This window comes from Malania oleifera, chromosome 1 (assembly GCF_029873635.1).
Source record: "Malania oleifera isolate guangnan ecotype guangnan chromosome 1, ASM2987363v1, whole genome shotgun sequence".
NCBI classification, from domain to species: Eukaryota; Viridiplantae; Streptophyta; class Magnoliopsida; order Santalales; family Ximeniaceae; genus Malania; species Malania oleifera.
In genome coordinates, this window is record NC_080417.1 from 107,884,968 (window position 1) to 107,899,401 (window position 14,434).

At 36.7% G+C, this 14,434-nt stretch overlaps 1 protein-coding gene across 1 annotated transcript; it reads right to left on the reverse strand.

Annotated features, from left to right (window-relative positions):
• Positions 1-250: 250 nt before the first annotated feature.
• Positions 251-2,389, reverse strand: LOC131158582 (tubulin alpha chain-like). Its single transcript, XM_058113452.1, has 4 exons — positions 2,025-2,389; positions 1,675-1,909; positions 1,190-1,560; positions 251-1,093 (listed from the first exon to the last, which is right to left on the reverse strand). The coding sequence occupies exons 1-4, from the start codon at positions 2,115-2,117 to the stop codon at positions 440-442; spliced, it is 1,353 nt and encodes a 450-aa protein (XP_057969435.1). The 5' UTR covers positions 2,118-2,389; the 3' UTR covers positions 251-439.
• Between the last annotated feature and the right edge of the window lie 12,045 nt (positions 2,390-14,434).

Here is a 14,434-nt window from a genome sequence, read left to right on the forward strand (position 1 = left end):
CAAAATACACTTCTCGGTCCATACAGGTCTGGGATTTCAAATTTAAATTGAGAAAACGAAAGGTTATGGAATTTAACTGAGCAGCCCATTTGGACATTCATGGAAACAAACAGAAGGCAAATATTCCTGAAATGCACGAGCATAAATGGGCTAAAATTAATTGAAAAAACAAAAAAAAAAAAAAAAACACACACACACACACACACACACACACACACACACACATAGCCAGCCAGGAGCAAGTTCCACAGAGCATAAATCAACAGTTCCATTAGAAATAGTTGAAGCCACAGATAATAATTTAACATGTAGCTACAAACTAAAAACTACTACTACTTGCATTCCTCATTGTAGACCAAATGAGTCCATTGGCTACAATCTCGAAACCCACAAAACAACAGTTTTTTTTTTTTTTCTCTTTCTATTGTCGTAACACACTCTAGTACTCGTCACCCTCATCTTCATCTCCTTCCCCAGACTCCGCCCCAACTTCCTCATAATCCTTCTCCAGCGCAGCCAAGTCCTCTCTGGCTTCCGAAAACTCTCCTTCCTCCATACCCTCACCCACGTACCAGTGCACGAAAGCACGCTTGGCATACATCAGATCGAACTTGTGATCAATCCTCGAGAACACCTCGGCGACACTCGTCGAGTTCGAGATCATACACACCGCTCTCTGAACCTTGGCCAAGTCGCCGCCAGGAACAACAGTGGGGGGCTGGTAGTTGATTCCACACTTGAACCCAGTTGGGCACCAGTCCACAAACTGAATAGTCCTCTTGGTCTTGATCGTAGCCACGGCCGCGTTCACGTCCTTGGGCACCACGTCGCCCCTGTACATCAGGCAGCAGGCCATGTACTTCCCGTGGCGCGGATCGCATTTCGCCATCATCGAGGCAGGCTCGAAAGCACTGTTGGTTATCTCTGCGACTGAGAGCTGTTCATGATAGGCCTTTTCCGCGGATATTACCGGTGCGTAGGAGGAAAGCATGAAATGGATTCTGGGGTACGGAACAAGATTGGTCTGGAACTCCGTGACGTCCACATTAAGGGCACCGTCAAAGCGAAGAGATGCTGTTAATGAGGAGATGACCTGTGGCCAAGACAACATTTCCGCTACTAAGGATTACCGATCCACATTGAAACAAAATTTTCAATCTTTTGCAAATAATCATAGATTGAATCATACCTGAGACACGAGCCTGTTGAGATTAGTGTAAGTGGGTCTCTCAATATCGAGAGATCGGCGGCAGATGTCATAGATTGCTTCATTGTCGAGCAGCACGGCGACATCTGTGTGCTCGAGAAGGGAATGAGTAGACAAGACGCTGTTGTAAGGTTCAACAACAGAAGTGGAGACCTGAGGGGAAGGGTAAACAGTGAATCCCAGCTTGGATTTCTTGCCGTAGTCTACTGAGAGCCTTTCGAGAAGCAGAGACCCGAGGCCGGAGCCAGTGCCGCCGCCTACGGCGTGGAAAACCAGGAACCCTTGAAGACCAGTGCAGTTATCCGCAAGCTTCCTGATGCGGTCAAGGCACAAGTCCACAATCTCTTTCCCAACTGCCGCGCAAGAAAATCCCCCAAATGTCAATTAAACAAACAGATCTGGGATTTACAAATTGGTATCTTCAAAATTTTTCGTGTGTATTTACAGAAAATATGAGGTTGTCTTACTTGTGTAATGGCCTCTGGCGAAGTTATTGGCAGCGTCTTCTTTGCCGCTGATAAGTTGCTCCGGGTGGAAAAGTTGCCGATAAGTTCCGGTCCTGACCTCATCGATGACGGTGGGTTCCAAATCCAAGAACACGGCGCGGGGAACGTGTTTTCCTGCGCCGGTTTCGCTAAAAAAGGTGTTGAACGCGTCGTCTCCGCCGCCGACGGTTTTGTCGCCCGGCATTTGTCCATCAGGCTGCAGGGAAACACAACCAAAACCCAGAAATCAGTAAAACAAAGGCAATAAAGAATAAGAGCAACCAAAAAATGTCTTCTCCACCAAATCAGATAAAGGAAGATTCTAGAGTCACCTGAATCCCATGTTCGAGGCAGTAAAGCTCCCAGCAGGCGTTTCCAACTTGGATCCCTGCCTGACCAATGTGGATTGAGATGCACTCTCTCATTTTGCTTGGCTATCTGCGAGTGTCCGAGAGCGAGCGAGCGAGCGAGCGAGAGAGAGAGAGAGAGAGAAAGAGAGAGATGCCGAAGACGTATACGAAGACGTCTGGCAAAAATGAAAATAGGGGATCTGAGATTGTGCTTGGAAATGGAGTGAAAATGGAGTTGCTTTATAATGGAAGGGCTAGATAGCCGTTTGAAGTGGCTAGAAATAAGGACACGATTGGGGGTTTGGGATACAGCTGGCTTTGACCGTTACCGCTCTCTCACATTTCTGTTTCCCGTTTGGAATTTGAATTTTGAATTCCTGGACGGGGTGAGCGTGTATCCGCGTGAACTTGCACGGGCACTTTTCTTTCCGGGTGCCCAAAACACAGCCTCCCTTATTAAACCCTCTTATTAAAGTTTCATTCCACTCCTTGTAAAAAATTTTACCCCTTATTAAAATCATGGGCAAAAGACACTAATACCCTTTAAAGTAAGACAAAAAGATAGATACCTTATATTAAATTTCAAAAGTTTCATGAATCTTAAATTTTAAGAAATATTTAATTTTTAAGACAATTATATCCTTAAAAATATTTTTTCTTTTATAAAATATAGAAAAAAATTTATATCTTTTTTTGCAGATTTTACAGGAGGTTTTTGAAAATTTTAAACCTTAGAAAAGATTTTTAAAATTTTTAAAATTTTATGAGAGATTAATGTTTTTAAACCAAATCTTACGTTACTTTTTGCTCTAAAATTAATGGTGGAATAGAGGAAAAGTATGTAGATTTCATAAATTTTTTTAATTCATAAATAGTTAGAAATGTTTTATCATTTGAAAATATAAAATGATTGCAAAAGAAGCAGTAAAATAAGCGTTGTGATATAACTGATTCCAGATTCTTTATTTACAAATTCTAAACAAATCCTTTACAGTAATCAGATCAGCAACCACAAACAACATACCTGAAATCTGCTTTTGTTAAACCTGATCAAGAAAAATTTCTCTTCACCGAACAATCACAAGATTTAAGGAAATATACAGCAATAAACCATAAACATGCAAGATCAAACACAAGAACGCATTAACGTGGTTCGGCCCAAAAATTGGCCTACATCCATGGTAGGAATTCACCTCATATCAGCTTTATTAAATGGTGGAATTACAACTTACACAATACTGATCTCACCTTTCAGGCTTACCGATCGCCTTCAAGAATCAGCCTAAGAAGCATCCCAAGAACCCTAATCCTCTTCTCCGAAGAGTTCTTGACTTCCCTCTCTTGTTTCTCTTAATTCTCCCAAAATCCCCCCTAGAATAATTCACACTCTGTTTTTTTTTTTCTCTTGGCTGAAGTATCTAGAACCAGCACTACTGGTTGTATTTTATAAATAAAATACAAGTGACTAAAAATTACACAAATGCCCTTAAATGAAAATAGACTTGCAGCTATTGGATTTCCAGCACATCAACAATCCAGATTTGTCTAGATTATAAGCTTGACACTCTGCAACAATTCTCCATCATGACAAGCCTGTAATCCTTGCTCTTCCCTTGCTTCTCCTATGGTTGTTCCTCCAAAACAAACACTAGCAACTTCTTAGGTTAATCAATGTTCAAACTTGGATTTTGGCACTGCCTTAATCATTATATCAGAGGGATTATCTTCTATTGGAATTTTCCTTACTTTTATTTCTCCACTAGAAATAATATCCCTAAAAAAATGCAGCCTGACTTCTATATGTTTGGACCTATCATGATAAACATGATTCTTAACCAAATGAATGGCACTTTGATTGTCACAATAAACTATGAAGGCTCCACTATACATTCCTAATTCTAGGACATAGTCCTTTTATCCATATAGCCTCTTTAAAGGCTTCAGTCATGACTATTTATTCAACCTCCGTGGTAAACAAAGTTACCACCGACTGCATGTGTGTTTTCCAACCAACAGCACTACCTAAAAAAGAAAAGACCATACCAAACAAAGACTTCCTGGTATCTTGATTTCTAGCATAGTCAGAATCTACATATCCTTTTAACCCTATTTCACAATGCATATCCTTTTTTCCAAATATTAACCCTTGTAGTTTTGTTTCAAACAAGTATTGAAAAATTTGTTTCAAATCATGCCAATGTGATTTTCCAGGTTTGCTCATAAATCTGCTCACTTGACTTACAACATTAGATAAATCAGGTCTAGAACATACCATTGCATACATTACAGTACCAATCATACTAGCATAAGGTATTATATTCAAAAACAGTGACTCATTTTCAATTTTAGGACACTGTGTCCTAGACAATTTAACATGCAGTGCAACATCAATAGAAGTAGGTTTAACATGACTCATTCCAAATCTTTTTAACACCTTTGAAATATAAGACTTTTGAGACAAGTAGAGAAGATTTTTATCCCTTTCTCTAGTTATTTCCATGCCACGTATTCTTTTAGCAGGGCCTAAGTCTTTTATTTCAAATTTATATTTAAGCATGCATTTAACTTGATTTAACAGATCCAAGTCTCCACAAGTAAACAACATGTCATTAACATATAATAACAAATATATATGACATTTATCACATGATTTATAATAGACACAGCTATCATAATTGCTTTTACAGAAATCATTTTGAATCATATAAGAATCAAATATTTTATATCACTGTCTAGGTGATTGTTTCAGCCCATATAAAGATTTCTTTAATAAACATATATGATTTTTATTCATTTCTGTATCAAAGCCCTTGGAAGGTTGCATATAAACTCTTTCTTCTAAATTACCATGCAAGAAAGTAGTTTTAACATCAAGTTGTTCCAAATGCAAGTCATTTACAGCAACAAAGATAATAGAATTCTAATTGAACTATGCCTCACAACAGGGAAAAAATATTTCATTATAATCTACCCTTTCCCTTTGTGTAAATCCCTTAGCCACTAACCTAACTTTATACCTAGGTGGTTCAATTCTAGGGATTCCCTATTTCCTCTTAAAGATCCACTTGGATCCTATGAGTTTGTGCTTTTTCTAGTCTAGGCACCATCACCCATGTCTTATTCTTGTTTAGACACTCTACTTTTTCTTGCATTGCAAGAATCCATTTCTCCGCCTCTTTATTAACCATGACCTCTCTAAAAGTCCTAGGTTCCACCTCAATTTCTGTTTTAGCAACAAAATGAGCAAAAGTTGTCATATTAGCTTCCCCATACCTTTGAGGAGGTCTTATCACCCTCTTATCCCTATCCCTTGCTAGAAGGTAGGTTTTACTTGATCTAGATATTTTGTTTCTGAGTTTTGCACCCTAGAATCTGCAGCATTTGTTTCTGAATAGTTATGAGAAGTGGAGGGTTGCGTCACCTCAAACTACAGGTCATTGGTATCAAAGTACTTGGCAAATTCATCTGAATTTTCTGGTTTCCCCCTATGGTAGCTTCATTAAAAATTACATCCCTGCTGATAATATATATTTTTTTTTTTAGGTTCTGTAACCCAGAGTTTATAGCCTTTAACCCCCTTTGGGTATCCCATAAAAATGCATTTAATAGTCCTAGGCTCTAATTTATCAGTTCTAATGTGGGCATATGCTATGCACCCAAACACTTTTAATCCCTAATAGTTAGCTGCCTTACCAAACCAGAATTCTTGAGGGGTTTTAAAGTTGAGAGCTGAGGAAGGACATCTATTAATAAGGTATACAGTAAAGGTCATAGCCTCTGCCGAGAAAGTCTTGGGCAGACCTAAAGTGGCTAGCATGCATCTTACCATTTCAAGAATGGTCACATTCATCCTTTGAGCTAATCCATTTTGTTGGGGAGTTTTCCTAATAGTCCTATGTCTAGCAATGCCCTCAAGTTTACAAAATTCAAAAATTTCATTTGACAAATATTCTAATCCATTGTCTATTCTTAGTGTTTTAACTTTTATGCCAACCTAACTTTCAACTAAGGCTTTCCATTAAACTTCTCAAAAATATCACTTTTTGTTTTAAGACATACACTCATACTTTCCCGAGAGAAGTCATCTATTATTGACAGAAAGTACCTAGAACCACCATGAGAACTAACCTTAGCAGGCCCCCACAAGTCTGAATGTATGCATTCAAGAGTATATTTTGTGGTGTGAGTGGACTTCTTAAAACTAACCCTAGTAGACTTTCCCAAGACACATTTCTCATAAAATGACAATTCCTTAAGTTTCCTATTGTAACGACCTCCTATTTTATCATAAATATTTATATTTATATATATATTTTTTAAAAAACATAATGAACCTGATACAACATAATCAACCTGGACCCATGGGTACCAAGGATACACCTGAAATACAACACTGATACTTAAGCAGCGAGAAAAGTAAAATCATATACATATCATATTATCCATCCAACCCAATACCAGAGTCTTACTAAAATTATTACATACATACTCACATCCCGAAATAACTAAAAAGTTCCCTAGGGTTACAACCCAAAAATCCATCAGACCCTAACAAAATGACTTACCCTTCCGACAGGGTAGAATAGTCAACCACTAATGCTGCGGAGCTCTATCCGCTCTTTTATATGGGGCTCCTGAAATGTTTATATAGCTGGGGTGAGAAATCTCTTAGTAAGGGAAATATACTAATATCAGTGTGTGGCAACATGATTATTTTCGTGTTGTACGTATAATAGTACATAAGTTACATTTGATGAAAATGTCTATATCATATCCGAAAAACACAATTTTATCATAACATGGTATAACATACTGAATTTCTATACATAAAAATTTTCTCATAAAATTGTATATGAAATAACACCCTGGATGGATAGCTGGCTAGTGTCATGTCTTACCCCCACATGACTGGGTTGTGCGGCCCAAAGGCAGGACCTAGCAATGGCTGGCCGACCACGCTAGATCAACATAAGTTTGTAAGTATGATGGGTCTACCCCTCCTGGTTCGGACACCAAAGGGATGCCTGCACTACCATAAAACCACATTGACTGCCGATCTCCCACTGCCCCTTACGACAAGTGGTAACACTAACATATACATGATCGTGATCATACAACTACGGTACCATGCTTCGTGAAAGCCTAAACCAAGCCAACCAGATTTTGATAACATATAGTAAATCTTAAGTAATAATACATAACTGTTTCACAATAATATTTGTCATAGTAATATTTTCATGAATTTTTGCTTATCACAATGTATAAACCCCGGCCCTTACGTCAGCATAGTAAAACATAAAAATCACGGCTCTTACACTAGCATAGCATATCATAAAAACCATGGCCCTTACGCTGGCATATCATAGAAAGCCACGGCCCTTACGCCGACATATCATATCATAAAAACCACAGCCCTTACGCCAACATATATTTTAACATACCTAGTTTGAAAACCCTGTACTGTTTCAATATCATACTTTAAACATAGTTCTTGTACTGTTTTTAACATCTTCCTAAATACAGTAATAACATACTGATTCTGAAAACATAGTATTATGATATTACATAAAATTAAATAATTTCATACTCATGTCACACAAAAGTGAATATTGTTCTATTCATAAAATCTGCACAGAATCATATTCCCTGCTAAACTGTATTAAAATCATTTTCCTGTTAACATCAGTATTTCCCAAATCAGTTCTATAACATACATAATTTTCTTGAAAATAAAAGCTAAATATTAATAAATAATTTCATGGAAATATTGACTTAGTTTATCCCCTTACCTGACTTAGGAAAAAGCCTACGAATCACTCATAAATCACACTCGTGTGGTCCCCAGCTCAATACCCTGAAATTGATATTTTCCCAAAAAAACCTCAGTATTATCTTACCTAACACATTCTTCTCAGTTCAAAAACACCAAAAACCTAAATAAACTGAAATTAACTAACTTACCAAATTTTGGGATGGTTCCCAAGTTAGCCTAACCAACAAATCACTGCAGCAGATGTGCAGAGAATCTTCTCAATAGTGACGTGGCGGCTTCTGACCAGAAAAGAATGGGATTGGAATCGAAGAAAAGGTGAGGGAGCCGAAGTGAGAGGGAGAGAAAAGGGGTTGGCTGAATTTTTCTCACAGAAAATCGGATTTGAGCGTATTTATACACCAACCTTCGTTGATGAGACACGTCACTTCGTCGACGAGGCCCAAAAGAGGGTTTGTCGACGAACACTTACACATGGTCAACGAAATTTAGGCCCTAAACATAGCCCTCTTGGTACTTCCTCATCAACGAGACACGTGTCCATGTCGACAATCCTAAGAAGCTTATTCGTCGACGAACACAGAGCGTTCATCGACAAGACCCTACAGTGACCCCCTTAAAAATTCCCATTTCTCTCCTTTCTTTTATCATTGAATTACTATAATTCATGATACCAATTTAAAAATTAGGAAAAAGTCAAGCAATGAGGCATACTACTTTCCCTGAATTTAATACATTCAGTTTTGATACCAATTATGCTTTCTAAATTTATCGTCCTTGTTTCTACCATTTGATCCATATCATGTATATGGATATCAAAAATCAAATATCAAATATCAATATTGTCACAACATACTTATGGATATTATTATTCTTGACATGCTCAAATACCAATTTATATATTCATGTATACTAATATACTTTATAGATACCAATGCTAATGTCATATTATGCACAGCTCATGAATACTCAATTAGTTAGATGCAAATTTATCCATGTGATCTATCGTAAGCATACATGGTTAAGAATTAATCAATTCATATCAAAATTCATGTTTTTAAATCATGCTTATTAACTTTATGCTCATATTTTCAAAATATAGTGAGATATTAATCATCAATATTTTCATTTTCTTTAGAGATTCCAAGATACCAATTTCAAGATTTACACATGTAGCATATAGCATTCATATAAGCATGGAGTATATCATGTCACGTGCATTGTACTATACTTTTGTTTGGATTGTTCTTGTGTTGCTCAAATATTTCGTTTCAAACTTGTTTAACAATTTTTACCTCCAGTCAGTCGGCTGACCTATCATTTCTTCTTAAAGTATTTTTTCAATGAGTCAGCTGAGCTTGTGGTCAGTCGGTTGACCTTCACAATTTTTCTTCCAAGCTTTCTTCTTCTTATGCAACAAGTTTTATTTGCTTCAGATATTCTTTTCTTTTGATTTCATATAGACATCCAAACTTTATGTATCTTAATGCTTTCTAGTTAAGGCTTGTATGAATCATTCATTAATTGAGGCCAACAATTTTCATTTTTATTTTTATTTGTTTTAATAATAAGATAAGCTCTTAAACTTTTCTTTGAGATTTTCCATACAAGGCTTTTTATCTAGGTACCCATACTTTCTTGGGTCCCAATGATTTATTAAATAATGCTTCTTTATTTCTCCATACTTGTTTTATTTTCACACCTTTCCCCTTTAATGGACATTTAAATTTAACATGCCCCCTTTTCTTACATAAAAAACATGTGGTATGTGTGTAGGCATTTGAGGAGGTGCTAGCATAATCTTTAGAGGCTTTTGTGAAATATCCCATATAGAGATTCTTTTTCCTTTTATGTTCAATTCCATTGAATCCTATGCCTTCTTTATTTAAAAACATTCTTTGTGAGCCAATCATTTTGTCAAAATTTTCTTTTCCTTTAGTGAAATTGTAAATGATTTTGGCTTGATCCTCAATTTCTTTCTTAAGGTCATAAATTTCAGAATTCTCTATATTTTTACCCTTTTCTTGGTTTTTAGACATCTTAGTAATTTTATCCTCTAATTCAGAAATATATAAGTTTTTCTCATTTTTTATAGAGGATTGGGATCTCAAGTCTTCTACTTCCTTCATCAATGTTTCATTCTTGCTCTCTAATTTTTTGATTTTCATTTCTTTTTCTTTTTTAGCAAGACTTTTAGACTCTAGTTCATTCATCACAGCTTCATACTTATTTTTGTTTTCTTGATTTTTGAATCTTTATCATTTTTAGCAAGTTTAATTAATTCTAGCTCTTTCATCATTCCATCATTCTTGTTTTTCAAAGACGTGTTTTGTTTAGTTACTTTGATTAGCATCTTATGTACTTTGAATAAATCATTTTATAATTCTACATAAAATGACATGCTTTCATCATTGGATTCATCACTGCTAGAATTATTTAAGGATTTTGATGAGGAGCTTTCCTCATCGTCCCAAGCCATAAAGTAAGTATAAGCAACCTCTTGGCCACTTGATTCATTATCGGAACTACTTGTACTCAAACTGTCCCAAGTCGTAGCTTTCAAGGCCTTTTTCTTTTTCTTTTTAGAGTCTTTCTTAAGTAATGGACATTCCGATTTTATATGTCCAGCCTTATTGCAATTATAACATGTGGATTTCTTTGTAATGGTTTCTTCTTCATTTAATTCTGAGTTTTGGATTCTTCTTTTGTTTTTATTCTTTCTTCTAAGAATTCTTGCTAGCTTCTTGGATATATAGGCTAATTCATCTTCATCCATTTCATCTTTATCCTCATCACTAGAGTTGTTGCTTGAAGTTTTAAAGGCTATAGATTCTTGGGCTTTAGCTTTTCTATTCCTTTCATTCATTGACATTTCATATGTGAGGAGAGAACCTTATAAGTTCATCTAAGGAGGAATTTTTCAAATTTCTTCATTTGGTTATGGCAATGGCTTTTTGTTCCCATGTAGGTGGCAACCATCTAAGAATTTTTCTAATCATTTCATAAGTAGTGTATGTTTTTCCTAAGGCATTGAGTGAGTTTATTATGTGGGTAAACCTAGTATACATACTAGTGATTGTTTCATCCATATTCATTTTGAAAGCTTCGTATTCACTAGTTAGCATGTCAATTCTATTATCTCTTACATCAATGGTTCCTTCATAAGTAACTTCTAATTTATCCCAAATCTCCTTGGCTGATTTGCAAGCCATGACCCTATTGAATTCATTCATGTCTAGAGCACAATATAAAGCATTCATAGCACTAGAATTTACTTGCAGCATTTTGTGATATATTTTAATCATGTCCTTTTTATCCTTAGGGACTTGTTTTTCATCTACTAGTTTGAGGGGAATTAGATCACCATCCGTGACAACCTCCCAAGCTTTCCAATTCATAGTTGGAAGATATATTCTCATCCTTTGTTTCCAAAAAGTATAATTTAAGCCACAAAAGATGGGTGGCCTAGTTGAGGATTGTCCTTCTCCAAAGGGAGCTACACCTAAGTGTGACATTAAGATCTTTGTATAGCTACTAATTAAGATTTTCTATAACCCCACTCTGATACCAATTGAAAACTAAGGTGTAGTCCCAAGAGGGGGGGGGGGGGTGAATTGGATTTAAATATTTTCTCTTAATTCCTTTTAAGACTCCTTAAGCTCTTTTGCTTCTTTTATTCAATTCTTGACTTCTTTGTTTGATTTAACAATCTCACAAAAACTTAGTTCTTTTTATACAATCCACAACACAATTAAACAAACAATCAATCACACCAAACTTTAAAACCAATCAATCAAATCCACAAAATATTCAATCGAGACGGTTAGTTTGTTTGCAACCCTGTAGTGAATGAAATTTTGAATCAAGCCCCGTGGTTAAGTGCAATATAAAATCCAATACTCTTTCCTAAATCTTAGACATTAAATAAACTTTCAGTTAAAGGGTCTTTGGGTGTTTCCACAATCAACGTACTCCTTTATGGTTTCTGCAAAGTATGGATTAACCAACATACTCCCTTTCAATTTTCGCGATCTTAAAAACTAATTAAGCTTAAGTTTATTTAATATCTAATTCACGTAGTATATATGATTTAGAAACTTAAAACATCCAAGCAATTTATATATGCCAAAAGTAAAGAGCAAGGAAAGAGAGAGTGAGACCACGGTTTTTATGATGTTTAGCTTATCCCCTGCTTACGTTCTTGCCTTTGGCAAACCACCGAAGGATTCACTAAACCAGTTCCTTTTCCAGGCGAAACAACACCATTTCACACTCCTTCAGTAGGCTAGAGCCCACCTCTCCAAGTGATATCCCCTCACTCGATCGCTCCTTCAATTAGGCTCCGCCTCTCTAAACGATATCCCCATGCTTAGCCAACAATCCAAACACCTTGGAATCGTCAAAAATACTGCTAGAATACAAAAGAGTAGTTGCGTACAAGAACACTCTCAAACAGAGTAGATTGGTACAAATTCAACACTATGTACTTCAACAATTTAAATACCAATATGAAATAGAATTGAAGCTCAAGTGTAGAGATCACCAAGGGTTCTTTTTTGATTGAGAAAACTCAGTATGAGAATCATAGGTTAATGTTTTAGCAGCAATTCAAATGATTTCCCCCAGTAAGAGTATGAGTAATAGAGAACTTTGAGAGATTGAGATATTGAATGCAAGTTTGCTATGTAATTGCTTGATTATTTATTTCTTGGGATTAAGGTAGTATTTATAGACTTTTTAGGATTAGTTTCCTTATTCCCCAAGTTACTTGGAATGTCCACCAAGTTTCATATTTGAAAATTTGATTTTTAGAAATTTTTCGTTAAATTCAAAAATTCAAATTGTCGTGGAGTCAGTCAGCTGGACAGGCGACTAGGTAAGCAATTTTCATAGGGTCGGTCGATTGGACAGGTGGCTGAGGATTTTCTGTATGCCAGAAATAAATTCAATTAATTTGTTAGTCGACTGATTGAACCACGTTCAAAAATGTCAGTCGGCTGAGCGTGTCAGTCGGCTGATAGATCTCAGTGCAAACTGTTAGTCGGTTGGGCAGTTATTCATTCTGATGTTTTTTTGTCAGTCAGCTGAGTAAACCCAGTGTAATCTGGTCAGCCAGCTGACCAGTCATTTTTCTAGTTTTTTATTTTTAGTTTTTCAAAATTAGTTTTGTTCTCTTGCTTTGATCTTTCATAAAAAAATTTCCAAGTTGTTAAAATAGGTTTCTAAGTCCATAAATATCCCCTAAAGAGCTTCAATAATATTGATATTTAAAATATGACGCATTTACATAAAGACTTTTAAGACTTTGAACATTCTTGGCGCTTGAGTCCTCATGCTTGTCTTTTCTTTGATCTTTCTTTTGCTTTGCTTTCTTTTGCCTCTTTTGTTTTTCTTCAAGCTTTGATATACTTTCAAACTCTCTCTCATATACTTCAAGCTTTAAAATATCATCTTGAAATCCATGCTTTAAGCTTTATTTTCATGCTTGATCCTTGTGAGTCCTGAAATATCATTGCTTAACAAATATATTAAGTTTCACTTGTTTGTTAGCATCAAAACAAGATGTTAAGCCTTGTTAGGTCAACACCTACCATAGAGTGCTTCAAAAGGTGTCATTCCAATGCTGACCTGATAGTTGTTATTGTATACGAACTGTACTAGCGGCATATACTGAGTCTAACTACCCCCAAAATCTAGCACGCACGCGCACAACATATCTTTTAATATCTGAATCACCCTCTCAGTCTGGCCGTCCATCTGAGGATGAAACGTCGTGCTGAAAGATAATTGAGACTCCAGAGCCTCTTGCAAGCTCCTCCAAAATCGTGACGAGAAACATGGGTCTCGTTCTGACTCTATAGACCCTAGCACACTATGAGAATGGACTATCTCCAGCACATAAATCTCCACCAGTCTATCCATGAAGTAGTTGACTTTAATTGGAATAAAGTGAGTGGTCTTCGTCAATCTATCAACGACCACCCAAATAGCATTCTGATTATGCGGTGTCGGTGGCAAACCCATCACAAAGTCCATAGATACATGATCCCACTTCCACTCTGGGATGTATAGTGGCTGCAGCTGGCCCACTAGCCTCTAGTGCTAAGATTTTACCTGCTGGCACGTCAAACACTGCAGTACAAACTCGGTAATTTCCCTTTTCATGCCGCTCCACCAATAAGACTCTCGCATATCCCTATACATTTTAGTACTACCTGGATGAACCGTGTATAGGGACTTGTGAGCCTCCTCTAAGATCGTCCTCCTGATGTTCGTATCTGCCGGTATGCACAACCTGGAATGAAACCTCAAGGCCTCGTCATCAGAAATACTGAATTCATCTCCCTGTCCGCCCTGCACCTTGGCTATCAACTCTACTGATTCTGCGTCATCCCACTTAGTTGTCTTAATCCTTTCCTGTAGAGCGGGCTACACTACCAGGATGGAAATAAATGTCCGAGGATCACTCTCTACCAACTCTACATCGAGTCCCTCCAGATCCATCTGAATCAGATGCTGAACCTCTATAGCTGCTAGTGCTGGTCCTTCTGATTTCCTACTCAGAGCATCAGCTACCATGTTTGCTTTCCCTGGATGGTAGCTAATAGTGCAGTCATAATCA